General features: G+C 36.4%; 1 protein-coding gene across 2 annotated transcripts in view; it reads left to right on the top strand.

Moving 5' to 3' along the window:
- The window catches only part of SCN9A (sodium voltage-gated channel alpha subunit 9), a 180,572-nt gene that overhangs the window by 72,294 nt on the left and 82,375 nt on the right, over positions 1 to 25,903 (top strand). For both annotated transcript variants that reach the window (XM_077154056.1, XM_077154055.1), the window contains exons 2-4: positions 1,919 to 2,226; positions 25,090 to 25,208; positions 25,572 to 25,661. In XM_077154056.1, coding sequence (XP_077010171.1) covers positions 1,969 to 2,226; positions 25,090 to 25,208; positions 25,572 to 25,661 — 467 coding nt within the window. In that variant the 5' untranslated portion in view covers positions 1,919 to 1,968. The remainder of the gene's footprint in view (positions 1 to 1,918; positions 2,227 to 25,089; positions 25,209 to 25,571; positions 25,662 to 25,903) is intronic.

Genomic DNA, 25,903 nt, shown 5'->3' with positions numbered 1-25,903 from the left:
GGATAAGATAAATACCTATAAATGACTATCTGTCTCAGGCTATTTCCTATAGTTAAATACCTCAGAATGGGGCGGGCAACAGTGGCATAGTGGCAGAGTTCTTGCCTGCTGGAGACCTCGGTTCGATTCCAGGAGCCTGCCCATGCAAAAAAAAAACTCAGAATCTTGTTTCTAAGAAACTTGGAGAAAAGAGCAAAACGTTTAAATAAATATATGTGTCCTCATTAGTATCTATTTGGAATTTGAATTATATAATATGTGCCAATAAATAGATGAGAGTTCTCAAACAAGTTGGAACATGATTTGGACATTTAAAAATAAGTAGGAGGAAGCAGGCAATGGTGGCTCAATGGCACAATTCTTGCTTGCCATACCAGAGATCCATGTTCAATTCCCAGAGCCTGCCCATGCCAAACAAACGAACAAATAAATAAGAAAGAATGAATGAGGGGTGCAAGGGTAGTTCAGTGGTAGAATTCTACTTGCCATGTGGGAGACCTGTGTTCAATTCCCAGACTATGCACTTCCCAATAACAAGCAAGCAAAACAACCAAAACAAAAATTCAACAAATGGTGCTACAATAAGGGGATACTGACGTGGAAAAATAATGAAATATGATCCCGCCATACAGCCTATAAAAAAAATAATATAGGATTGAATAGGAAAAGAACATATGGATTGTTTGTGGCTACCTAAGGCAGATATTAAGGGTTAAGAATTTGTGAAAAACTATCCTTAGATAATGGAATGAGGCAACCCTGTAAAAGTCCTTGGAATCCATGCAGGTATTTTAGATTTGACATGAAAGATTAAAACGAGTGATTTGACTTTTTTTAGCTTGGTTGGTGACAATAAAGGAAAAGCTAGACCAAAGTGCAGACTACATGAGAAACAAGAATGCAGGTCTGTAGCAATAATGATGAAAACAGTGGAAATATTAAAGCTATGAAAAGAAATGCAAGGCAAGGGAACATTGGAGTGGATAGAAATGAAGCAATAGATAGGAGTTAATTTGAGAGAAAACCAATTCAAAATACCATGACTTAATGTGGTAAATGAGTACATGACCCAGGAAAAACTAATATAAACTGTAGAGATTGTTTCATGATAAATTGCAGGAAAAAATTTAATAGAACTTGCTTTCTTTAAGGGAATAAAATAGAGAAGAGTAAAAATAGAGTAGAAAAAAAAATCCCACTCCTCTATGGGGGAGAGAGGATGGAGCTGTGTTTACAGAATGAAACTACCATTGAAGCTGCCATTGGTTAAAGGAAAAAAGCTGGAGGTTGGTTTTAATTTGGGGACAAAGGTCATTTTGTATATTACTATTTAGTTTTGGATGTTGGTGTTATATCCAGGACATGAGTACCCCTGTGTATTCATCTGCATTTAAGTGTGGATGAAATTGTAAGTGTGTGAGCCTGCCCAAGGCAGTCAACGAATTGGAAAGGAACAGGGTATGAGCAAGATTATGAGATGTAAGGCAGAAGAGGATCAGATGGTCTGAGAGGCAAAGGGAGAGCCTGGAGAGTGGTGCTAACCAGAAGCAAAATGCATAAAGATTTTTCCAAAAGTAAAGTTGAGTTCAATTTTGCCAAAGGTGAATACAGATGAAAAGTAGAGGAACATTTTTTATTTAATTTCTTCAGAAGGCTACCATTTTTAACTTTAAAGTCTGAAGTTTTAAATGAAGAAGGTTAGAGAGCAGGGATAGTAAGACAGTCCCACACAGTGCCTGAAGCATAGTCATCAGTTCACAAATGCTAATTTAATTTGCCCTCATTCTATAAAACATAATACTTATCGAAGTTGAAATTAAAAGTCTGTTTGGTTTTTTTTTTTTTTGCCTTTTCTTTTTTTCATGTGCCATCCCTGGAAGCCAAACATTTAAGGCTTTGTCTGTTTATTCCCACATAGGCCTCTTATGTAAGGAGCTGAAGGGGAAATAAAATATACAGGATGAAAAGATGGCAATGTTGCCTCCCCCAGGACCACAGAGCTTTGTCCACTTCACAAAACAGTCTCTCGCCCTCATTGAACAACGCATTGCTGAAGGGAAAACTAAGGAGCACAAAGAAGAAAAGAAGGATGATGAAGAGGAAGGCCCAAAGCCAAGCAGTGACTTGGAAGCTGGCAAACCGCTGCCCTTCATCTATGGTGACATCCCTCCGGGCATGGTGTCCGAGGCCCTGGAGGACCTGGACCCCTACTACGCAGACAAAAAAGTGAGTTTAAGACATCGGTGGTGGGATTTCTGTTTTTTTCTGTACAGAAAGATATTTCAAATTGAGGTTATATGGGATTTAGCAAGTAATCACCTAATGACAAAAATGTCAGATTAATATATAGGATATTCAAAATTTGTACACTTTCTAATTTTTCATCAAAACTGGTTCTGATGCAGACATGCTACTTTTGATTTCTTTAATCTATAAAGAAATAAATAAAATTTTTTCTGCCTTTTTGCACATGCTGTTAAATGTAGAATCAAAAACAATTGTTGGTATGGGAAGTCAGATTTAGGGATGTGTCTAGAATGCATGGAGGTGACAACTGAACACATGGAATAGATAACTAGTAATGAAGTGTGGAGAGGCACCTCATTTAGGATGTTGGAGAAAAAGAGGAAATAGGACAAAAATCAGAAATTTCCCATTATCCTAAAAGAAGGGAACAGAGGATCTCATAAAGCTACCTAGAAAGCAACTAGCTACTAGAAATATTAGAAAACTATTGGACTGAACAGGGACAATGACAATGGAACTTTTTGCAAGCAGCTTCTGTTAGGATGTGGAAATCAAAGAAAGACTGTGATGAAGAACAAATGAGAGGGAGAGTAAATAGGTAGCAGGAGAAGTTGAGAAATCTGAAGAATTTTCCACCAGAAAGAAGGTTGCTTGAAGAACCAAATAAACCAAAAGCCTTTCTAAGGTAGGGTATACAAAATTATGCTTGAAAGTAAAGAAAATGTATTCACAGAGAGAAAAAAGTATTAGCAACAGAGTAATATGGTAGCCAGTTTCTGAAGTTGACAGGCTTGGTGCAGGAGCAGTGTTGTGTTTGCATTAGCCAAGGAGAGAAAAGCCTATTTGTTGGACGCTTGAGGGACAAGTAGGAGGATGGATTTCAGAATCTTGTCATCTTGAAGTAAACGAAGTCACATCAGAGGTAATGCATATTAAGTAGTGCTTTTCCATAATGCAGGGGTTGTCCTCTGAGAGTTGATGTTGAGAGTAGCAAAAGTAGAGCAGGCATTGATTGCTTTAAGGAAATGGGAGAAGGTTTGAAATAAGTGCTGTAAGGGTTATTCTCCTGAGAAAGTGAGAAAGGGATTATAATAATTTCTGAATAGCAGACAGAACCAGGTTGATGATCAGCAGGAGACAGTAAAGTGTTAGGTCAGCAGGTTTCATAACATTCTCCAGCAATCCTCTTCTGTACCGCTTTTGCTGACTTATGGAGAGGTCATGAAGGGCTGGGGGAAGTCTGGTTTGGTTTTTTTAATATTAATTTTGATTTAAGATCTAAATAAAAGTGAATGTTTCTTGAGAAAACATCTAGCAAATACAACAGTACATATTTGAAGTGCCTTGAGAAATACAAGGTGGGATGAAATGAATTTTTGTGATAGAAATACATGTAAGTTAGTAGTAGTTGGGATGAATAGCAATAGCTAATATTTTGCTGCAGATCAAAACTAGCACCTAGCCAGCTGAGAGCACAGCATTGGAAGCCAGGATACTTGAGAAGTCCTTGGCAAATTGTGGTGTATTCTAATTAGCTAATCAGTATTCTGACAGAAAGGAACAAAGGTCTCTGTCAGGCACTAGACTTTAGCACATGTATTTTTCATAACCTGGTGAAGATAAAGATTACCACCCTAATTTTAGATGAGACACAAAGGCTTGGGGAAGTTAAGTAACTTGCAAAATTTACACAGGTGGTACATTTTGTTGTAGATTAATCAGTCCAGGTTGGTTTTGCTCCCTATTGAAGTGTTCAGTTTTGCAAAATCCTGGAGTTTAATTTCTACTCTATGGTTGCCACCGTACTAACAACATTACAAAAAAATAGGAAGGAAGGAATGGGGGAGGGAGAAAGGAGGGAAGATTGTAACAGGTGATCTCTCGTTTTACCTCTGTTACCAGCCTGACAAATTTCTAGCTCTTCACAGATACCCTATTTCCAAAGGGAGCCTAGATGTTCCTTAAGGAGTTACCCCTTAGAGCTGAAAGGAATCCATCTGAAGGAATCCCCAGGCCAGAGATATAAACCAATATTGACTTAATGATTTGGAAAGTGGAGAGAAAATATTTTCATTTTGATGGAGGACAATATTGCATATATACACACACACACACACAATTATTATGATTATTTCAATCATATAACCCCAGTGTCCTCTTATACAACAACATCCAAAGCCTAAATTTCACCCACATGAGTATGTGTACTTGGGTAGTAAGAGGTCTAAGAATTCTGTTTAGTGTTTTCTATTCTTAGCATGTGAACAAACATGGAAAGGGATAACTGAGTCTTTTCATTTTCTTTTGGATGGGAGCATTATATTATTATCCCTTGCTTCCTTTTCTTAAGTTCTCATAGAAGAGAAAAAGCAATTGTGATTTCCACTTGCAACTTTAGGGTTGATTTTTTGATTCATCAAGATTTCATGTTAGTCACGCTAATTGACAAAAAGTTTGTTATATTATAATCATTTTTTGATTTAAAAAATTCAGCCCTAGAATTTGGGTTTAATCCTTAAAGTATTATTAAATTATTATCAAAGACATTGTAGGTTTACACAAAAATCAGTCAGAAATTACAGGGTTATGACATACCCTGCCCCTGCCCCATTCTTAACACCTTGCAATAGTGTTGTACATTTATTACAATTGATGAAAGAATATAATTTAATTGTACTTTTAACTATAGCCCATTGGCTCTCTATTTATATTGTACAGTCCTTTGTTTTGATTTTTTTAATTGTGCAAAACAGCATATATGCAAAAAAGCAATAAATTTTAAAGCATATCACAACAATTAGCTATAGGACAGATTTCAGAGCTTGGTATAGGTTAGTTCCACAATTTTAGGTTTTTCCTTCTAGCTGCTCCAAGACACTGGAGCCTCAAAGAAATATCAATATAATGATTCAGCAGTCATACTCATACTCATCTGTTAAGTCCTATTTTCTCTGTTATAATTCCACCTTCTCTTTTGATCTTTCTCCCAATCTTTTGGGGTATTTGGGCTGATGCCATTCTAACTTTTTCATATTAGAAAGGGCTGTCTATAATAAATGATAAGTGGATGGAACTAGGTGATGTTCTGAAGAGGCTGGCCTCTCTGGGTTTCAGAACTTATCTGGCCTGGGAACCTATCTGAAAGGTATAGCTTTCTGGAAAGTTACCCTACTGCATGGAACCTTTGTAGACTCTCAGATAAAGGCCTAGGTGTTCTTTAGCACTGCCAGGAATTGTTTTGGTTGGGGTTTGGCAAACTATAATAAATAGCAATATTTAGCTGAAGCTTGCGTAAGAGTAGCCTCCAGATTAGCCTCTGGACTCTGTTTGAACTCTCTCAGCCATTGATACCTTATTTGTTACAATTCTTTGCTCCTTTTTGGTCAGGAAGGCATTGTCAATCCTATGGTGCCAGACCAGGCTCATCCCTGGGGGTCATAACCCATGTTGCCAGGGAGACTTTCACCCTGGATGTCATGTACCATATAGGGGAAGAGTAATGATTTTACTTGTAGAATTCGGCTTAGAGAGAGAGAAGCCACATCTGAGTAACAAAAGAGGTCTTCTGGAAGTAACTTTTAAGCATAACCCTGGGTAGGCTTAGCTTTTCCACTGCATAAATAAGATTCATAAGAGCAAGCCTCGAGATCAGGGCTTTGGTCTACTAACTTGGGAATCCCTTATGTTTCAGATAGTAGTGTTTTCCCTAGTGGTTAAGTTTAATACTTCCATATTTTTTCTCCCATCCCACAAGGGACTTGCCAATACTTTTAATTATCTGCTAAACATACTCTGGAATGTATCTGGGCATCACATTAAGCTATCCTGAATTACAGGCCCTCATTCCTATTCTGGGCTCCATGTGTTTGGGTTGTTTAAATCATCTATCCTGACAGGTTGTATTAGATTTTGTGCTACAAAAAATTTAGGTTTTGAACAAAACAAACTTCTCTTGCTTTGGTCTCATAGAGTAGGTGAAGTTCTAAAATACATACAATGTCCTTTTTACTCCTGTAAGGGGTTCCCACCCGATCAATTTTGTTCTTATCTCTAATTGAAGTCCGATCTCCCTTTCAGTTTCCTTAACGTTTGTTGTACATAACCATACTGACCTTCAGACCTGTAGAACTGCTACTCTGAGTCTTAGGTGTCACACCAGTACTGAAAGTTCCAGAAAAATACCAGGTTATATATATATATCACAGCATCTCAAAATCTAGAATAACAATTACAACTCTGGACTAAATGTGGTTGCTGTAAGAGCTTAAAATCTAGGCCCCAATTTTCTTAAAAGTATTTCTAAATGAGACCATGCCATATTTACTCTTTTGTTTCTGGCTTATTTTATATCACGTAATGTCCCCAAAGTTCATTCACATTGGTGCATGCCTCATGAATTCATTCCTTTCTGTAGCAACACAATAGTCAATCATATGTATACACAACAGTTTGCCATTCCACTTCTCAGTCACTGTATCCTTCAGTCACCCCATCCTTTGGGCATCATGTGTAATGTCCAAGTCAGCAGTACATTCTCATATTATCCTCACTTACTGTTATAATCATCAACACTCTCAATTTTAGACAGTTTTCCTTGCTCGCAAGAGAAATATAACCAATAAACATACCCTCACCAAATAGAAAATCCAAACCTCCCCTGAGCTCTTATCTTTCCCCCTGAATTATTTACCCCTAGTATTACCATCTTACTGTTGGCAAACATAGCCCATAGCATGCAATAGTAATTTTCCCCTAATACCTCAATATTATTTATTTTTTATACAAGATCCATACCTTTGAACTAGTTCACACAAGAAGTTATTTATCTTTATAGTATTAATAGATGGGATACATGGCTCTATACAACCCCTTCAATCATGTTCACCTTCATTATGGAAACTTATAGACCCACTGAAGTACTGCCTTCACTTCTATCCATTCCCCTACATTTAAGTTCAACCTCGTTAACTAACTGTTCAGCCATCTCTAGCTTCCATGTATCTCTAGGTCCCCTATATTCTGTTTCATAAGCCTCTGTTACCTTTAACAACGTCATAAAACTGAATTTATACAGTATCTATCCTTTTGTGTCTGGTTTATTTCACTCAGCTCATGTCTTCTAGGTTTATCCATCTTGTCATGTGCTTCGGGATGACATTTTGTCTTACTGCTGCATGGTATTCCGTTGTATGTATATACTACATTTTGTTCATCCACTCATCTGTTGTTGGGCACTTGGATTGTTTCCCTTCTTTTGGCAATTGTTAATAATGTTCTATGAAAATTGGTGTGCAAATGTTTGTTTGTGTCTCTGCATTCAGCTCTTCTGGGTATATATCAAGTAGTGGTATTGCCAGGTCATAGGGCAACTTGATTTTAGTTTTCTTAAGAATTACAAACTGTTTTCCATAGTGGCTGCACCATTATATATTCCCACCAGCAGTGCATAAGTGTCCCGATTTCTCCACATTCTCTCCAGCATTTGTAATTTCCTGTTTGTTTAATAGCAGTCATCCTTATAGCTCTGAGACGGTATCTCATTGTAGTCTTGATCTGCATTTTCCTTACGGCTAATGAAAATGAATATCTCTTCATTTGCTTTTTAGCTATCTGTGTTTGTTCTTCAGAAAAAAATGTCTCTTCATATCCTTAGTCCATTTTATAATTGGCTTCTTGTTCTTTGGTTATTGAGTTGTATGATTTCTTTATGTATACAGGATATCAAACCCTTATCTGATACGTGATTTTCAACTATTTTCTCTCATTAAGTTGGCTGCCTCTTCACCTTTTTAACAAAGTCTTTGAGGCACAAAGGCATTTGATTTTGAGGAATTCCCAGTTGTCTATTTTTTTTTTTTTGTATGCTGTATGGCAAGGTCATATTTCATTATTTTTTCTATGTGAGTATCCCATTATTGCAGCAACATTTTGCTGATTTTTTTTTTTGTTTGTTGTTGTTTGCTTGTTTGTTTGTTTTTTGGGAAGTGCATGGATCAGGAATAGAACCTGGGTTTCCCTCATGGCAGGCGAGAATTCTACCACTGAACTTCCCTTACCCCCTGCCTCCCCCCACCCCCATTTATCTATTTTTTGTTTCATTGCTTTTGCTTTAGGTGTAAAATATAGGAAGCTACCTCCTATTTACTAGGTCTTGAAAATGTTTCCCTATATCTTCTTCTAAGCATTTTATGGTACTGGTTCTTATATTTAGGCCTTTGATCTACCTTGAGTAAATTTTTGTATAGTGTGTGAGGTAAGGGTCCTCTTTCATTCTTTTGGCTATTGATACCCAGTTCTCCCAGGCCCACTTACTGAAAAGACTATTTTGTCCCAGATCAATGAATATGTGGGCCTTATTAAAGATCAGTTGATCATAGATTTGGTTGTCTGTTTCTGCGCTTTTAATTCAATTACATTGGTCATTACTACCATCTTTGTGCCAGTACCATGCTGTTTTGACCACTGTGGCTTTATAATAAGCTTTAAAATAAGGAAGTGTCAGTTCTCCCACTTCATTCTTTTTGTTCAGGATATCTTTAGCTATTTGAGGTCTCTTTCCTTTCTAAATGAATTTCATAACAAGCTTTTCCAAGTCATCGAAGTAGGTTGCTGGAATTTTGATTGATATTGTGTTGACTCTGTAGATCAGTTTGGGTAGAATTGACATCTTAACTACATTTAGCCTTCTTATCTATCAGCAGAGAATGTCTTTCCACCTGTTTAGATCTTCTTTGATTTCTTTTAGCAATGTTAGGTAGTTTTCTATGTACAGGTCCTTTACATCCCTAGCTATTTTGAATGGCATTTTTTTCCTTAATTGACTCTCCAGTTAGGTCATTGCTTGTGTATAGAAGCATTACTGATTTTTACACATTAATCTTATATCCTGCCACTTTGCTGAATTTATTAACTCAAGAAGCTTTGTCATACTAACTATAATATAAAAATTCGGTAAACTGAAGTTGAGAGCATGAGTTACCAGTTTGGGGGTTATTGTAAAGGGTCCTGGATTGTAAGCTCTTATAGCAGTCATATATATTCAGGAAGTGTAACTGTTAATTCTAAATTCTGAGATACTGAGCTGTTTGTATATAACATGGTCTTTCCCAGAAACTTAAGGTATTTATGTGATACCTGAGCCTCAGAGTTAGAGCTCTGCAGCTACAAAAGTCAGCAGTACCCTATATAGGGAACTGTTTAAAAAGTAGAAAAAGTAATCAGACATTGAGTAGAGACATGAATGAAGCTGATCAGGATAGGACTAAGGTTTAACAGAAGACTTGGTAAAGGATGATATCGTCCATATTTTAAAACTTCAACTTCTGTGTGAGACTAAAGGAAGAGATGTTTATTTGGTGTGAAATTAATATTTTGGGTAATGCATTTACTAATTTTACTTGTATGGTCAATTTAGTATAACACCATAAAGTACATGGAATCTTGGAAAGGGCATGAGATTTTGCTAATTTGTCCAGGTTAGTGTGATGCTCCGATAAATCCCAGACAGATTTGGACAGTGAATAAAGAAGTATTGGGCAGTGCGTCAGTGGTTCAGTGGTAGAATACTTGCCTGCCATGCCGGATACCCAGGTTTGATTCCCTGTGCCTATCCATGCCAAAAAAAGTATTTGCAAAGTCCCCTTGGGGAGATGGGGAGAAATGGGGAAATATTCAGCTTCAACATTTGGAGAATTTCTGATATTCTAGCAAGCAGTGGGGACAACCAAATCAGTAGGCCGAGCCCTTGGTCTTGGGGGTCGCCCCTATGAAATTTATTCCTGAAAGGATAGGCTAAGCCTACTTAAAATTAGGCCTAAGGGTCACCCCCAGAGAACCTCTTTTGTTGCTCAGATGTGGCCTCTCTCTCTAAGTCGACACGACAAGTGAACTCACTGCCTTTCCTCCTTATGTGGGACATGACTCCCAGGTGTATGAGCCTCCCTGGCAACATGGAAGAGAAATCCCGGGATGAGATGGGACCCAGCATCAAGGGATTGAGAAAACCTTCTTGACCAAAAGGGGAAGAGAGAAGTGAGACAAATAAAGTTTCAGTGGCTGAGAGATTTCAAACAGAGTTGAGAGGTTGTCTGGAGGTTATTCTTACGCAATATATTGATATCCTCTTTTTAGTTTACGGTGTATTAAAGTGGCTAGAGGAAAGTTCCTGAACTGTAGAGCTGTGTTCCAGTAGCCTTTTTTCTTGAAGATGAATGTACAATGATATAACTTTTGCAATGTGACTGTGTGATTCTGAAAACCTTATGTCTGATGCTCTTTTATCCAGGGTATGGGCAAAAAAGTAAAAAATACAGATAGAAAATAAACGTATAATAGGGAGAACAAAGGTTAAAATAAATTGGGTAGATGGAAATATTAGTGATCAATGAGAGGGAGGGGTGAGGGGTATGGGATGTATGAGTTCTTTTTTGGAGTGATGCAAATGTTCAAAAAAACATTATTGTGGTGATGAATACACAACTTTGAGATGATATTGTGAGCCACTGATTGCATACCACGTATGGACTGTTTGTATGTTAAGAATGTTTGTATGTTATTTTATTAATAAAAGTATTAAAAAAGAAGCTTTGTCATAGATTACTCAGGATTTTCCTAGTATAGTATCATGTCATGTGGAAATAATGAAAGTTTTACTTCTTTCTTTCTGATTTGGATGTCTTTTATTTCTTTTTCCTGCCTGTTTGCTAGAGCTAGAACTTCTTATACAATGTTGAATAATAGTGGTGACAGAAGGCATCCTTGTCTTGTTCCCAATCTTAGGGGAAAAGTTTTCATTCTCTCACCATTGAGTATGATGCTGGTTATGGGGTTTTCATATATACCCTTTATAGTATTGAGGATTTTCCTTTGAGTCCTACATTTTGAAGTGTTTTTATCAGAAATGAATGTTGAATTTTACTAAATGATTTTTCAGCATCAATCAAGATAATCACATGGTTTTTTTCCCTTTTGACTGTTAATGTGCTGTATTACACTGATTGCTTCTCTTGTGTTGAACCACCTTTGCATTCCTGGTTTAAACCACACTTGGTCATGATGTATAATTCTTTCAAGGTGTTACTGGATTTGATTTGCTGTTTTGTTGAGATTTTCTGCATCTATTTTCATTAGGGAGGTTGACCTGTATGTTTCCTTTCTTACGGAATCTTTACTTGGTTTTGGTATCAGCATGATGTTAGCTTAATAATAAAGTAGTGTTCTTTTTTCCTCTATTTTTTGAAAGAGTTTGAGCAGGATTGGTGTTAGCTCTTTTTGGAATGGTTGATAAAATCCCCCTGTGAAGCTATCTGTCCCTGGGCTTTTCTTTGCAGGAAGATTTTTGATGACTGATTGAATCTCTTTACTTGTGATTGACTTGCTGAGATCTTCTATTTCTGCTTGAGTCAGTTTAGCTTATTTGTATGTTTGTAGGGATTTCTCCATTTCATCTAAGTTGTCTAGTTTGTTGCCATATAGTTGTTCATAGTATCCTCTTATGATTTTTTAAAAATTTCTTCAGGGTCTCTGGTAACACACCCCTTCTCATTTCTGATTTTCTTTATTTACACTCTCTCTCTTTTTTTCTATGTCAGCATATATAGGGTGCCATCGATTTTATTGATTTTCTCAAAGAACCAGCTTTTGTTTTATTGATTCTTTCTATTGTTCTTTTGTTCTCCAATTCATTTAATTCTGCTTTAATATTTGTTATTTTTCTTTTTCTATTTGCTTTGGAGTTAGTATGCTATTCTTTCCCTAGTCCCTCCAGGTGAGCCATTAAGTCCTCAATTTTTATTCTTTCTTCTTTTTTAATATAGGCATTTTGGGCAAGCAGTGACCTGGTCAGCACTGCCTTTGCCACATCTCATAAGTTCTGAAATGTCATATTCTCATTTTTATCTGTCTCCAAATAGTTTCCAATTTCTGCTTTGACCAACTGGTTATTTAATATTATGTTATTTAATCTCCATATATTTGTGACAGTTCTGGCTCCTTGGAGATTTTTGATTTCCAGCTTCATTACATTGTAATCAGAGAAATTGCTTTGAATAATTTTAATCTTTTCAAATTTATAAGACATGTTTTGTGCCCTAGCATATATTCTATACTGGAGAGTATTCCATTAGCACTAGAGAAGAATGTTTATGGTGTAACAATCTACATATTTCTTTTAGGTCTAATTCATTTATCAGATTGTTTCAGTTCTCTATTTCTTTGTTGGCCCTCTGTTTGGTTGTTCTATCTATAGAGAAGAGTCCTATATTGAAGTCTTCCACTATTATTGTTGAAATGTCGATTGCTCCCTTCAGTTTTGCCAATGTTTGCCTCATATACTTTGGAACTCCTTGTTTAGGAGAATAAACACTTATGATTGTTATTTCTTCTTGGTAAATTGTTTTTTTTATGAATATGTAGTACCCTTCTTTGTCTCTTATGATGGCTTTATATTTAAAGTCCACTTGTCTGATATTAGTATAGCTACTCCTGCTTTCTTTTGGTTACACCTTACATGAAACTTCTTTTTCCATCCTTTCACTTTCAATCTATTTGGATCCTTGGGTGTAAAATGAGCCTCTTGTAAGCATATAGTTGGATCATATTTCTTAATCCATTCTGCTAATCTGTATCTTTTAATTGGTGAGTTTAAACTGTTAACATTCCAAGTTATTACTGTGAAGGCATTTCTTGAAGCTACCATCTTATCCTTTGGATTTTATTTGTCAAGTGTATATATTCTTTTCCCTCTTTCTTTTATATCCTTTAAGTTATCCTTATTCTGTGCCCTCCTCCAGACCTCCCTCCTGTCTTTTCTTTTTCCTGACAGAACTCCCTTTAGTATTTCTCATTGGGATGGTCTCTTGTTGACAAATTCTCCCAGCCTTTGTCTGTGTGTGAACTTTTTAATCTCTGCCTCATTTTTTTTAAATACTATTTTTATTGGCAAGTCTTCACACATAAACATTCCATACATGATGTACAATGAGTGGCTCACAATATTATCATGTAGTTGTGTATTCATTACCATAATCCTTTTTTTGAACATTTGCATCACTCCAGATAAGAAATAAGAAGAAAAAAGAAAAAGCTCATACATACCATACACTTTATCTGCTCCCCATTGACCACTAGTATTTCCATCTATCCCTTACTTTACCCTTTGTCTCCCCTATTATTTATTTACTTATTTATCCTTTTTTTTTTTCTAACTCATCTGTCCATATCCTGGATAAACGTAGCATCAGACACAAGGTTCTCACAAACACACAGTCTCATTGTAAAAGCTATATCTTTATATAATTGTCTTCATGAATCAAGGCCACTGGAACACAGCTTTGCAGTTTCAAGTACTCCCTCCCACATTTCCAAGACACCATAAACTAAAAAGGGATATCTATATAGTGCATAAGAATAACCTCCAGGATAACCTCTAGACTCGTTTGAAATCTCTCAGCCACTGACACTTTATTTTGAGTAATTTCTCTCTTCCCCTTTTGGTCAAGAAGGCTTTCTCAATCCCAGAATGCTGGATCCTGGCTTACCCTGAGATTTCTGTCCCACTTGCCAGGGAGATTTATACCCCTGGCAGTCATATCCTACCTAGAGGGAAGCGCATGAGTTCAGCTGCCGAGTTCTTAGAGAGAGGGGTATCTTTTTTTGCCATTTATGTTTTTGTGCATTCAAAATCTATTGTCCTGTCCTCTAGTTCACTTATTCTTTCTTCTGCCTCTTCAAATCTGCTTTTGTGGGTCTCTAATATATTTTTTATTTGGTCTACACTATGTTTCATCTCTAAGATAGCTGCTACTTTTCTATTTATTCCTTCAAATTCTTTTTTATGCTCTTCTAGTGTCTTCTTGATATCCTTTATGTCATTAGTCAACCCACTAAATTTATTTAGTAGAGTTGTCTGAACATATTTGATGAGTAGTCCTAAGTCTGTGTCTCTTTGGTATTTTAATTTGGTCATTATGCTGGGCTCTGTCTGTCTGCATCTCCATGTGCTTTGTGATTTTCTGTTGCCTTTGAGGCATTTAATTATTGAAAGGGTTACTTTGGAAGTTCATTTCCCTCTGTCACCTACGGTTTTATATTTCTGGGATGGGTGTGTGGCAGGGTGTGGATTTTGGGGTGGAGTGCAACAGTATGCAGGCAGGGCACAGCACAGGGGGTCTGGGTGTGACTGTGTGGGTCAGAAGGGGGCATGGTGGGTGTTCTTGGGATGCTGATGGCAGGGTTCGGATGCATTTTGCACTTGGGTGGTGGGGCAGGAGTGCTTGGGGCACAGATGGGGTGGTGCAGGGCAGGGGGGTACAAGGGGATGGGATGTGGTACACAGGATTTGGGAGGGTAGGGCAGGTGTGCTTTGGTGTCAGCAGTCAGGGCTTGGATGCTGGTGTGCAGGGTGGGGTCTGGTCATACGTCATACTTGGCAGGGTAGCGTCCTTTGGGTGTCAGTGGGGTCAGAGCTTGGTGCATGGGGTGTGGATGGGGCAGGGCACCATCGCCCGGGGTGGGGCCTGTACTTGTGAGTGCATGCATGTGGTGCATTTAAGGAGTGGGCTTGGCTTACTTCCTCCTCCCCACTTCCCTGTCCATCTATTCCTGAGGACTCCAAACCTCCATTTGGAAAGGGGCGTGTTTGGCTCTGTGCACTAGCTGGATGATCTCCAGATCTCTGTGTCTCAGTTCCTCAGCTTTTTTATCCAGGACCTCCTTATGTAGTATAGAAGACCTTCTCAGGTCATTTGCACACCTGGAATCTCTGTCCCAGTCATTTTTATGTCACTTCTTTAGCTATGTCTTGGAGCAGGGGTGACCTCAGCCTGTCCTCTTCTGCCAGCTTCCTGGAAGTCTGTTTGTACATTTTTATCCTGGTTACATATATTCAACCTAAAATTCCCCCTTTTTAATCACATTGAACTATATGATTTGTTGGTATTAATTTCATTCACAATGTTGTGCCACCATCACCACCATCCATTACCCAAACTTCTCTATCACCAAATAGAAACTCAATACCAGTCAAGCATTAACTCCTCATTCCCAAACCCCACGCTGGCCTATATTTTAGTTTCTGACTGTATGAATTTGCTTATTCTAATTATTTCATGTCAGTAAGATCATACAATATTTATCCTTTTGGGTATGGCTTATTTCATTCATCAGGATGTCTTCAGGGTTCATCAGTGTTGTTACATTTGTTAGAATTTCATTCTTTTTTATGGCTAAATAACATTCCATTGCATGTATTTACCGTATTTTGTTTATTCATTGATCTGTTGATGGAAACTTAGGTTGTTTCCATCTTGTGGCAGTCGTGACTAAAGCCACTGTGAACATCAGTGTGTAAATATCTGAGTTCTTGCTTTCAATTCTTTGGATATATACCTAGATATGATATTGGCAGGTCATATGGAAATTCTGTATTTAACTTTCTGAGGAACCACAAAACTGGCTTCCATAGGAGCTGCACCATTTTACATTGCCACCAACAGGAATGAGTGTTTCTGTTCCTCCTCTTGTAATTTTCTAGGGTTTTCTTTTTATAAATAGCCATTATTGTGGAGGTGATACAGTATCTCATTGTAATTTTGTTTTGCATTTCCCTAATGGCTAATGATGCTGAGCATTTTTTCTTGTGCTTTTTGGCCATTTGTATATCTTCTCTGGAGAAATGTTTATTCAAGTCTTTTGCCCATTTTTAAGATTGAGTTGCCTTTTTGTTGAGTTGTTGGATTTCTCTATAGATTCTGTATATTAAACTGTTTTAAGATATGTGATTTTCTGCCATACTTTAGGTTGTATTTTTAATTTCATGAGAAAATCCTTTAATGAACAAATGCCTTGAATTTTAATAAGTTCTATTTATCTATTTTTTTTTCTTTTGAGAAAAAAAGCCATTGCCTAACATAGGGTCCTACAGCTGCTTCTATATGTTTTCTTCTAGGATTTTGATATTTCCAGGTTCATATAGTTTAGTCTATGATCCATTTTGAGTCGAATTTTGCAAATTGTGTAAGTAAGGGTCCATATTCATTCTTTTGCATATGAACATCCAATTTTTCTAGCACTGTGAGTTGAAGAAGCTATTTCTTCCCAACTGAATGGATTTGGCACACTTCTCAAATATCAGTTGGCCATGTTTGTGAGCATTTATTCCTGAACTCTTAGTTTGAGTCCATTGTTCTACATGCTTATCCTTGTGCCAAAACCATGCTGTTTTGATTACTGTCACTATATAATATGTTTAAAAATCAGAAAATTTGAGTTATACAATTTTTTACTTATTTTTCAAGATGGTTGTGGCTATTCATGGCCCCTAACCCTTCCATATGAATTTGAAATTGGCTATTCCATTTCTGCAAAATTCCATTATTGGAATTATGTTAAATCTATAAATCACTTTGTATAGAATTGACATCCTAAGAATATTTATTCTTCTAATCTATGAGCACAAAATGTCCTTTCAGTTATTTCAGTCTTCTTTGATTTCTTTTTGTAATGTTTTGTACTTTTCTACATACAAGTCCTAACATCCTTGGTTAGATTTATTCCTAGATATTTGCATCTTTTAGTTGCTGTTATAAATGGAATTATTGTCTTGATTTCTTCTTCAAACTGTTAATTACTAGTGTATAGAAACAATGCTACTAATTTTTGTATGTTGATCTCAAACCATCCATCCACTGCACTGAATTTCTTAGTTCTAGTAGCTTTCTTGCACATGTTCAAGGATTTCCTGTATATAGGATTGTGTCATCTGCAAATAGGTAAAGTTTCACTTCTTCCTTTCCAATTTAGAAGCTTTTATTTATTTTTTCTCTTTTGCCTAATTGCCCTGGATAGATCTTCCCATACAATATTGAATAACAGTGGTGATAGGAGGCATCCTTGTCTTATTCCTGATCTTAGAGGCAAAGCTTTCAGTCATTCACTGTTGAGTAAGATACTTGCACTGTTTTTTTAAATAGATGCTCTTTATCATGTTGAAGAAATTTCCCTCTATTTCTAGTTTTCTAAGTATTTTTATTTAGACAGAGTGCTGGATTTCAACAACTGCCTTGTATGTCAGTTGAAATAATGTGTGTTCTTTTGTCCTTCATTCCGTTAAACTGGTGTATTACTTTAATTAGTTTTATCATGTTGAACCATCTTTACATACTTAGGATAAATGCCACTTGATCACAGTGTATGATGCTTTTAATGTGCTATTAGATTCAGTTTGCTAGTATTTTGTCAAGAACTTCAGTATAATGGATATTCATCTATAACATACTTTTCTTGTGGTATCTTTGTCTAACTCTGGTATTAGGGTGATGCTGGCCTCTTGGAATGAGTTAGGGAGTGTTTCATCCTCTTTGTTTGGAAGAGTTTGAGTAGGATTGGTATTTATTATTCTTGGAATGTTAGGTAAAATTCAACTGTGAAAGCATCTTTTCCTTTTTGGGAGGTTTTTTGACTGCTGTTTCAAACTCTTTACTTATTATAAGTCTGTTGAGATCTTTAATTTTTTGCTTGAGTCACTGTTGGTAGTTTGTGTGTTTCTAGGAATTTGTCTGTTTCATCCAGGTTATCTGTTCATTCATGGGCAGTTGTTCACAGTATGTGGTAGTTAGGTTCAGGTGTCAACTTGGCCAGCTGAAGATGCCTAGTTCTGTCGCTGAGGACATGAGCCAATGACATGTGAACCTCATCTATTGCTGATAACATCTGCAGCCGGCTAGGAGGCGTGCCTGCTGCAATGAATGATGTTTGATTTAACTGGCTGGTGCTTAAATGAGAGAGCTCAACGTAGCACAGGCCAAGCAGCTCAGCATACCTCATCTTAGCACTCGCTCAGCCCAGGCCTTTAGAGATGCAAAAAGGAATCACCCTGGGGAAAGTTGTTGGAACCTAGAGGCCTGGAGAGAAGGCCAGCAGAGATTGCCCTGTGCCTTCCCACCTAAGAAAAAACTTCAGCTGAAAGTTAGCTGCCTTTCCTCTGAAGAACTATATGTTGACTAAATAAATACCCTTTTGTTGAAAGCCAACCCATCTGCGGTGTGTTGTATTCTGGCATCTAGCAAACGATAACACAGTATTCCTTATAATCCTTTTTATTTCATGGGGTCAATAGTAATGCCCCCCTCTCATTTTATTTATTTTATTATATTATATTTTATTTTAATTGAGTCCTCTCTTTTTTTTTTTCCTTTGTCAGTCTAGCTAATGGTTTGCCAATTTTATCGATCTTTTCAAAGAACCAACTTTTTGTTTTGTTGATTCTCTGTATTTTTTTTCATTCTCTTCTTCAGTTATCTCTACTCTAATCTTCATCACTTTCCTTCTACTCACATCGGATTTAGTTTGTGCTTCTTTTTCTAGATCCTCCAATTTTGAGGTTGTGTCTGTAATTTGAGATTTTTCTTCTTTTTCATGTAAGCATTGCCCTCTCAGTACTGTCTTTGCTGCATCCTATAAATTTTGACATGTTGTATTTTCGTTTTCCTTTGCTTCAATATATTCCTTAATTTTCCCTATGGTTTCTTCTTTAACCTATTGGTTGCTTAAGAGCACATTTTCAATTTCCACATATATGAATTTTCCATTTCTCCTTCACAATGGAATGACCATTGTGGTCAGAAAAGAGGCATCATATAATTTAAATATTTTTTAATTTATTGAGACTTGTTTGTCATCTAACATGTTGTATATATATCTGGGAGAATGTTCTATATGCACTAGTGAAGAATGCTGTTGTTGGGTGAAGTGTTCTATGTGTGTTTGTTAGGTTAGTTGGTTTATGGTATCATTCAAATTTCTATTTCCTTATTTGCCTTCTATCTAGATGTTCTATTATCAAAAGTGGTATGTTGGAGTCTCATACTATTAATATAGATGTCTATTTCTCCTTTCAGTCTTGCAACATTTGCTTCATATTTTGGGGACCTTTGTACTAGGTGCATATATTTATAATTGTTATGGCTTCTTGTTGAATGTATGCTTTTATCAGTATACAATGACCTTTTTTGTCCCTCATAACAAAATTGACCCCCAAAAAGGTTTTTGACTTAGAGTGTAATTTATCTAATTTTAGTTACACTAACTCTCTTGAGGTTACTATTTGCTTGATACATTTTTTTCATCCTTTTGCTTTCAGCCTACTTGTATTTTTGAATTTCAGGTGAGTCTTTTATAAACAGCGTATGGTTGGGTCATGCTTTTTATCCATTCAGCCAATCTCAGCCTTCTGACTAGAGATTTAAAATCATGACTGATAACATAGCATTTTCTTCTGTTGTTTTGTTATTTAGATTTTGTAATTCTTATATTTTTTGTCCCTCAGTTCTACCATTAATAACTCCTTTTATTTATTTGAATTTTTGTATTGTTCCATTTTGAGCCCCTTCTCATTTCTTTCTGAATATATTTTTCATATATCTCTTTTGTGATTACCATGAGGTTTAAATTAAACATCCTCAATTTATAACAATCTATCTGATTTAATACCACCTTAACTTCAGTAGCTTACACTTACACTGTTATTATATCCCTTCTCTCTTCCACCTTTGTATTGTAATTTTTACAAATTATGTCTTTGTGTATTGTATATATAAAATCAAAGAATTAATACATTATATGCTTTTGCATTTTAGAACCTCTAAGGGGTAACAAGTGGTATTATATGTCCCCAAAAATATGCTGTCATTTATAATTACCTATGTGGTTACATTTACTAATAGTATTTATTTGTTTCTGCTACTTTGATCTACTGTCTAGTGTCCTTTTTTTTTTCCCCAGTCTCAAGTTCTCTCTTTAGCATTTCTTGTAGAGCAGGTATAGTGGTGACAGACTCTTTCAGCCTTGATTTATATGAAATGTCTTAATCTCTCTCTAATTTTTGAAAGACAGTCTCAATAGATAAAAAATTCTTGTTTGGCAATTACTTTCTTTCATCACTTAAAAAATTTGTACCTCTGCCTTCTTGTCTCCATGGTTACTGATGAAAAATTGGCACTTAATCTTATTGGGATTGCCTTGTATAGAAAACTCATTTATTTTCTCATAGCTTTCAGAACTCTCTCCTTATCTTTGGCATTGGATGTTGTGATTAATATGTGTTTGGACATGATTCCCTTTGAATTTAGTCTGGAATTCGTTGGGCTTCTTAAATGTGTATATTCATGTCTTTCATTAAATTTGTGATATTTGCAGCCATGATATCGTTGAACATTCCTTCTGCCCCTTACTCTCCTTTTCCTTCTGGAACTCCCATATGTGTTTATTGGCATGCTTGATGGTGTCCCATGTATCTCTTAGGCTCTTTTGCATTTTAAATTCTTTTTTTTATTTCTACTGTTCAACCTGAATCATTTCAGTTGTCTTTGAGATCACTAATTCTTTCTTCTGCCAGCTACAATCTGCTTTTAAAACCCTGTGGTAAATTTTTCAATTCTATTATTGTGGTTTTCAACTCCAGTAATTCTGTTTGTTCCTTTTTACGTTTTCTGTCTTTATTGAGAGTCTCATTTTGTGCATTCATTGTTTTTCTCATGTCCTTTGGTCTTTCTCTGTTTATGCATCTCTTTGAGCATGTTGAAGATCATTTAAAAAAAATATTTTTTCAGCATGGGCAAAGTCTGGTCCTCTTCACTGATGGTTTTTGGGTTTTAATCTTGCTCATTTGACTAGACCATCATATCCTGTTTCTTTGTTTCTCTTGTCATCTTTTGTTGAATTCTATGCATTTTAATATTTAAAGTGTTTACTCTCAGATCTAGTTCCTGTGCTCTCTGTTCCTTAAATTTGTATTCAGCTAGTGATATTGATAGAGGTTAACTTGGGTACCAGGAGCTAACAGTTGGGTGCCAGGAGCTAACAAAAATAAAATAAACCAAAGCACAAACTACCTTTCATAGTTTTGCAAATTGGCTGTGTTTTGGCTGGTGGTTTCCTTCAGAGCTTAGGCCTCCTATCAAGGAGATCAGCCCAAGGGGAATAAGAAGTGCAGGGCCCTCTCCGTCTTCTATTGTGGCTTTAGGAATAGCCATCTGCAATTTACACCAGTTCAGGTGCCCCCTTTACTCTCTTTGGAATAGACTTTCAGCTCCTTCTGAGTGCTGTAGTTTGTGGCTTAATGCAGGTAGTCCTTTGCTCTAGGCTGCTTTGACATAATTGTTTCTTACAAGGCTTTAGTTGTCTTCAGGACACATTTTGGGAGGAGAGCTGGGACAAACTTCCTTGTTCAGTCTTTCAGATTTGTAAGAGATAGATTGACACTGACATACCAATCACCTCATTATGCGCTGTGGGTTACTGTGCTCTAACCCTCGTTATGGTCTATGGGTTACTCTGCTCCATCTGGACCTAGTCCAAGGGGACCCACAGTGGAATCACAGCCTAGCTCTGCACTGCCCTGGGGAGGGATTTGGGGAGGAGCCAGCTAGGGTGCCAGAGCTTTTTCTGTTGGCTCTTGAAGCTGTGTATTCTGGATTTGTCACTTGCTCCGTTACTGCAGTTCATTAAGGGTTTTCTCTATGTTTGGGGAAGGGTACTGTCTTTGCAAGTCCTTTACAGCTTCTACCTGAGGGGTGGAATAATGGCATTCCTCAGAACCAGCCCCCAGAGATACAAAGTAGCTGTTCAAAAGCAGTGCTCAGAGATCAGACCTCACCCCCTTAGAGTTTGGAGGACTAGGTCTTTATATTTCGCTGCAGGTTTCACCAGAAGCCCAGGCTGCAGTCCCCGCTGCTGCCTGCCATTAGATGGGGGGTGGGGTTGGTAGTGGCTGCAGGGAAGTGAAAATAAGCAATAGTTAGGCCAATTTATCAGCCTCTTCCTCCAGTTCTCCTTGGATTTCACAGTGTTCCACTAGACCCCCAAGTTTCAAAATTGTTGATTCAGAGAATTCCTGCCAGTTCAATCATTGTTTGGGTGGAGAGAATGATTCCTGGCATTTCCTACTCTGCCATCTTCCCACAATCTTCTTTAATTTGTTTTTTGGTGTCATTTGCAGTGGTTTGTTAAAGGAAAGAAGACTTAATAAACTAATGAAAGAAATGATGGCTTTATATGTATATGATGAATATGTGAGTATTTTTACCTTTAGTCTAAATGGAGGCTTGTGTCTTTAAGAAATTAATCAATTAGTAGTAACTCTACTGTGGGTTTTAAGAGGGCAGGTGTATTCTTATTAATCACCATAATCTCTGTGCCTTATATGTTGTTTTTTATATCAGCAGCTGCTCCCACTATTTACTAAGAATCTACAATATATCAGCTTAAAATCTTCCCATACAGTATGCACTAGCTGTAAAACTAAGTAGGGCTGCGATTATGAATCAGATCTATCCAAACCCAAAACCTATGCTCTTAAACATCATGATTCTCTAAGTTTATGGTCAATAAATTCTTAAATAAATGAATTAAGTGAACAGAATTTATTCAGACTTTGAGATCTATGCATTTTCTATTAGGATGCCAAAATTTACTGAAGAGACTCATATACAGATCCTCAAATTTCCCCTGACATACACATTTTTCCTGTCTATAATTAAGGCTTGTGTGTTTACAAGCCCTAAAAAGTTTTCTTTCAAGTTTTTAATAGAAATGAAAATTGTGGATTTAAATTTTAAAATACGAAACTTTTCCTTTTTAAATTTCGAATACAAGATAAGTTGATCATGCTAAGGTAAAGCAGTATTGTGATTTTTATATTAACACAGATGACATGTGGTCCATGAATTTTCCCTTAAAATCCCAACTGAGATTTGACCCTGGACCCCTCTCCACTCTCATACTCCTCCATTTGTATTTTTCTCTACCTGTCACATCCTGCCTTTTATTAGAATTTCATTGTTCCAGTCTTACCATTTTTCTAGGAAGTTCCTTGAATATAATAAGCCTATACCTCATTTATATTCAAATTCCTTTCCTTGCCTCTTATACCATTGTTTCTCTTTACATAATTATGTAACTAATGGATCCATGAATTTAAAAAGCAGTGTGTTAAGGTTTAAGAAAAAGATAGTTGTATTCAGAGACTAGGTATTTATTTTGAAACTAGGTTTTAATATGGAAGTCAATTTCATGACGTTATATTTAGATATAACTGGTATAATAAGAGGGACCAGGAAAATAAAAGGGCATCTGAAAATCCTAGATTATCGTTCATTTTACTTGCAATTTAAAACACCTGATTCCCAGACTTATCTCCCCAATTTGGTGAAAAATGTTTAATGTCAGCAGCTCACTCATAAATAAAACTCAGATTAAACAAAAAAAGACTAACTAGGATATGACTCTTCTAGATAAATCGTGTAATTTGCCTGTCAACTTTAGAAAAAGAAAAGAGTTTTGAACTTGGTCTTTCTGACTTCTAAACCAATGTCTTAGATTGTTTTACAGTCTTGCTGTTGTTGCTTATTTGTTTGGCTTAAAATAAAATGTCCAATAAATACCAAGACCATGGAGAAAGTCGAGCATTAAACAATTATTATAATAACATGCTTTAAGAATGTCTGTTTCTTATTTCTGCTAGTAAACTAAGCCTGCTTAAAACTAGGCTTAAGAGTCACCCCCAGAGAACCTCTTTGGTTGCTCAGATGTGGCCTTTCTCTCCAAGCCAACTCGGCAGGTGAACTCACTGCCCTACCCCTACGCGGGACATGACTCCCAGGGGTATAAATCTTCCTGGCGACGTGGGACAGAACTCCCAGGATGAGCTAGGACCTGGCATCAGGGAATTGAGAAAGCCTTCTTTACCAAAAGGGAGAAGAGAGAAATTAAACAAAATAAATTTTCGGTGGCTGAGAGATTTCAAACGGAGTCAAGAGGTTATCCTAGAGGTTATTTTTATGCATTATATAGATATCCCTTTTTGGTTGATGGTGTATTGGAGGGGCTGGAGGGAAGTTGAGCTGTGTTCCAGTAGCCTTCATTCTTGAAGAAGACTGTATAAAGATATAATGTTTACAATGGGACTGTGTGATTGTGGAAACCTTGTATCTAATGCGCCTTTTGTTCAGGGTATGGACAGATGAGTAAAAAAATATGGATAAAAAATAAATAATAGGGGGGTCATAGGGTAAAATAAACTGGAGAGATGGGAATACTAGTGGTCAGTGAGAGGAAGAGACAAAGTGTATGGTATATACGAGTTTTTCCTTTTCTTTTTTATTTCATTTTCTGGAGAGGTACAAATGTTCTAAAAACATTCATGTGATGATATGTGAGCCACTGATTGTATGCCATGTCTGTGTGTGAAGATTTCTCAATAAAAATATTTTTCTAGAAAAAGAACATCTGTTTCTGTTAGTATTACTTTAATAATAACAAGCACATTCCTTAATTTCATCAATTGAGCTATAATTAGTATTACATCTAAAATAGGAAAATTTAACTGGATAATTATAAAGATTCTCCGAACTCTGATATTCCTTAAATTATTGACTGTTAATCATGACAGTGCCATGTTTTAAAATTCTCAGGGTCTGTTTGTTTTGTTTAAAATGCAATATAATGGAAGAGAAGGAAGTTGTGTTTTAAATTAATTTCAGTGGACATAAGTTATTTTTCCTGATTTGAGTTTTGAAGGAATATGAAAAAAGAGAAGATGTATTTTGAGAGTTCTAAGCCACAAATGTTCATAAATAGCTTGGTTCTCATTTAATGAAAAGAAATGATGTTGGATTCATTGACGAAGGTAAAATAGCTGCATCAATGCCTTTGGAACCTGGTTGTTTTGGTCTTTTGACAGTGTTTCTTTAATATAACACTACTACTGGAAGAGGGAATTGCTGATATTGGTATGCTAGATTGGAATTTTAAATTCCCAATTTCATACTGTTTTCTTTTCTCCTTTAGACTTTCATAGTATTGAACAAAGGGAAAGCAATCTTCCGTTTCAATGCCACACCTGCTTTGTACATTTTATCTCCTTTCAACCCTCTAAGAAGAATTTCTATTAAGATTTTAGTACATTCATATCCTTTTTAAAATGCTTACCTGCAGTGATGCTGTAATGTGTAATTTTCACTTTTTATTCAAATTTAGACTCAATCCATTTGCACCTGAAGGGCTCTGGTTTTAGTTTTTCAATTTCAATGTGATTTTATGTAGGGTTCTGAGAAGTTTGGGAGACTGGCAGGCAGTGTTAGCATTTTAGGAAACATTGGTTGTGACTATTATGACCTTATTCAGTGAGACAAAAAAGATATATATGTATATATAAACTCATTTAGAGTGATTTTCTAAGGACAAGTTGTTAGTGTTTCAAAAATTGTCATTATTGAATAGTCGAAGTTCTTGCTTGCTCTGTTCTCTTATATTCCTTGATTCTAAGCTACCTTTTTCAGCATGCTTATCATGTGCACTATCCTGACGAACTGCATATTTATGACCATGAGTAACCCTCCAGAGTGGACCAAGAATGTAGAGTAAGTGGGTAAAATTACATTTTAATATAGCTTTGGTATTATCATTTTCATCCACTCCATTTCCTGTCAGGAAGCTATTGCATCTATAAATGTCATGGTATTTTTTCTTCCCATGTTATATAGTTGTTTTCCTTTCTGTTCTTTTTATTTTTTTCTTCTCCACAAAATTAATCCACTAGCTGTAGACTAGAATAGTTAGAGGCGACAGTAATTTTTGGAGGAAAAACTTAGTAGATGTCCTG

The sequence above is a fragment of the Tamandua tetradactyla genome, chromosome 3, assembly GCF_023851605.1.
Source record: "Tamandua tetradactyla isolate mTamTet1 chromosome 3, mTamTet1.pri, whole genome shotgun sequence".
Classification (NCBI taxonomy): Eukaryota; Metazoa; Chordata; class Mammalia; order Pilosa; family Myrmecophagidae; genus Tamandua; species Tamandua tetradactyla.
This window is presented reverse-complemented; position numbering and strand designations above follow the sequence as displayed.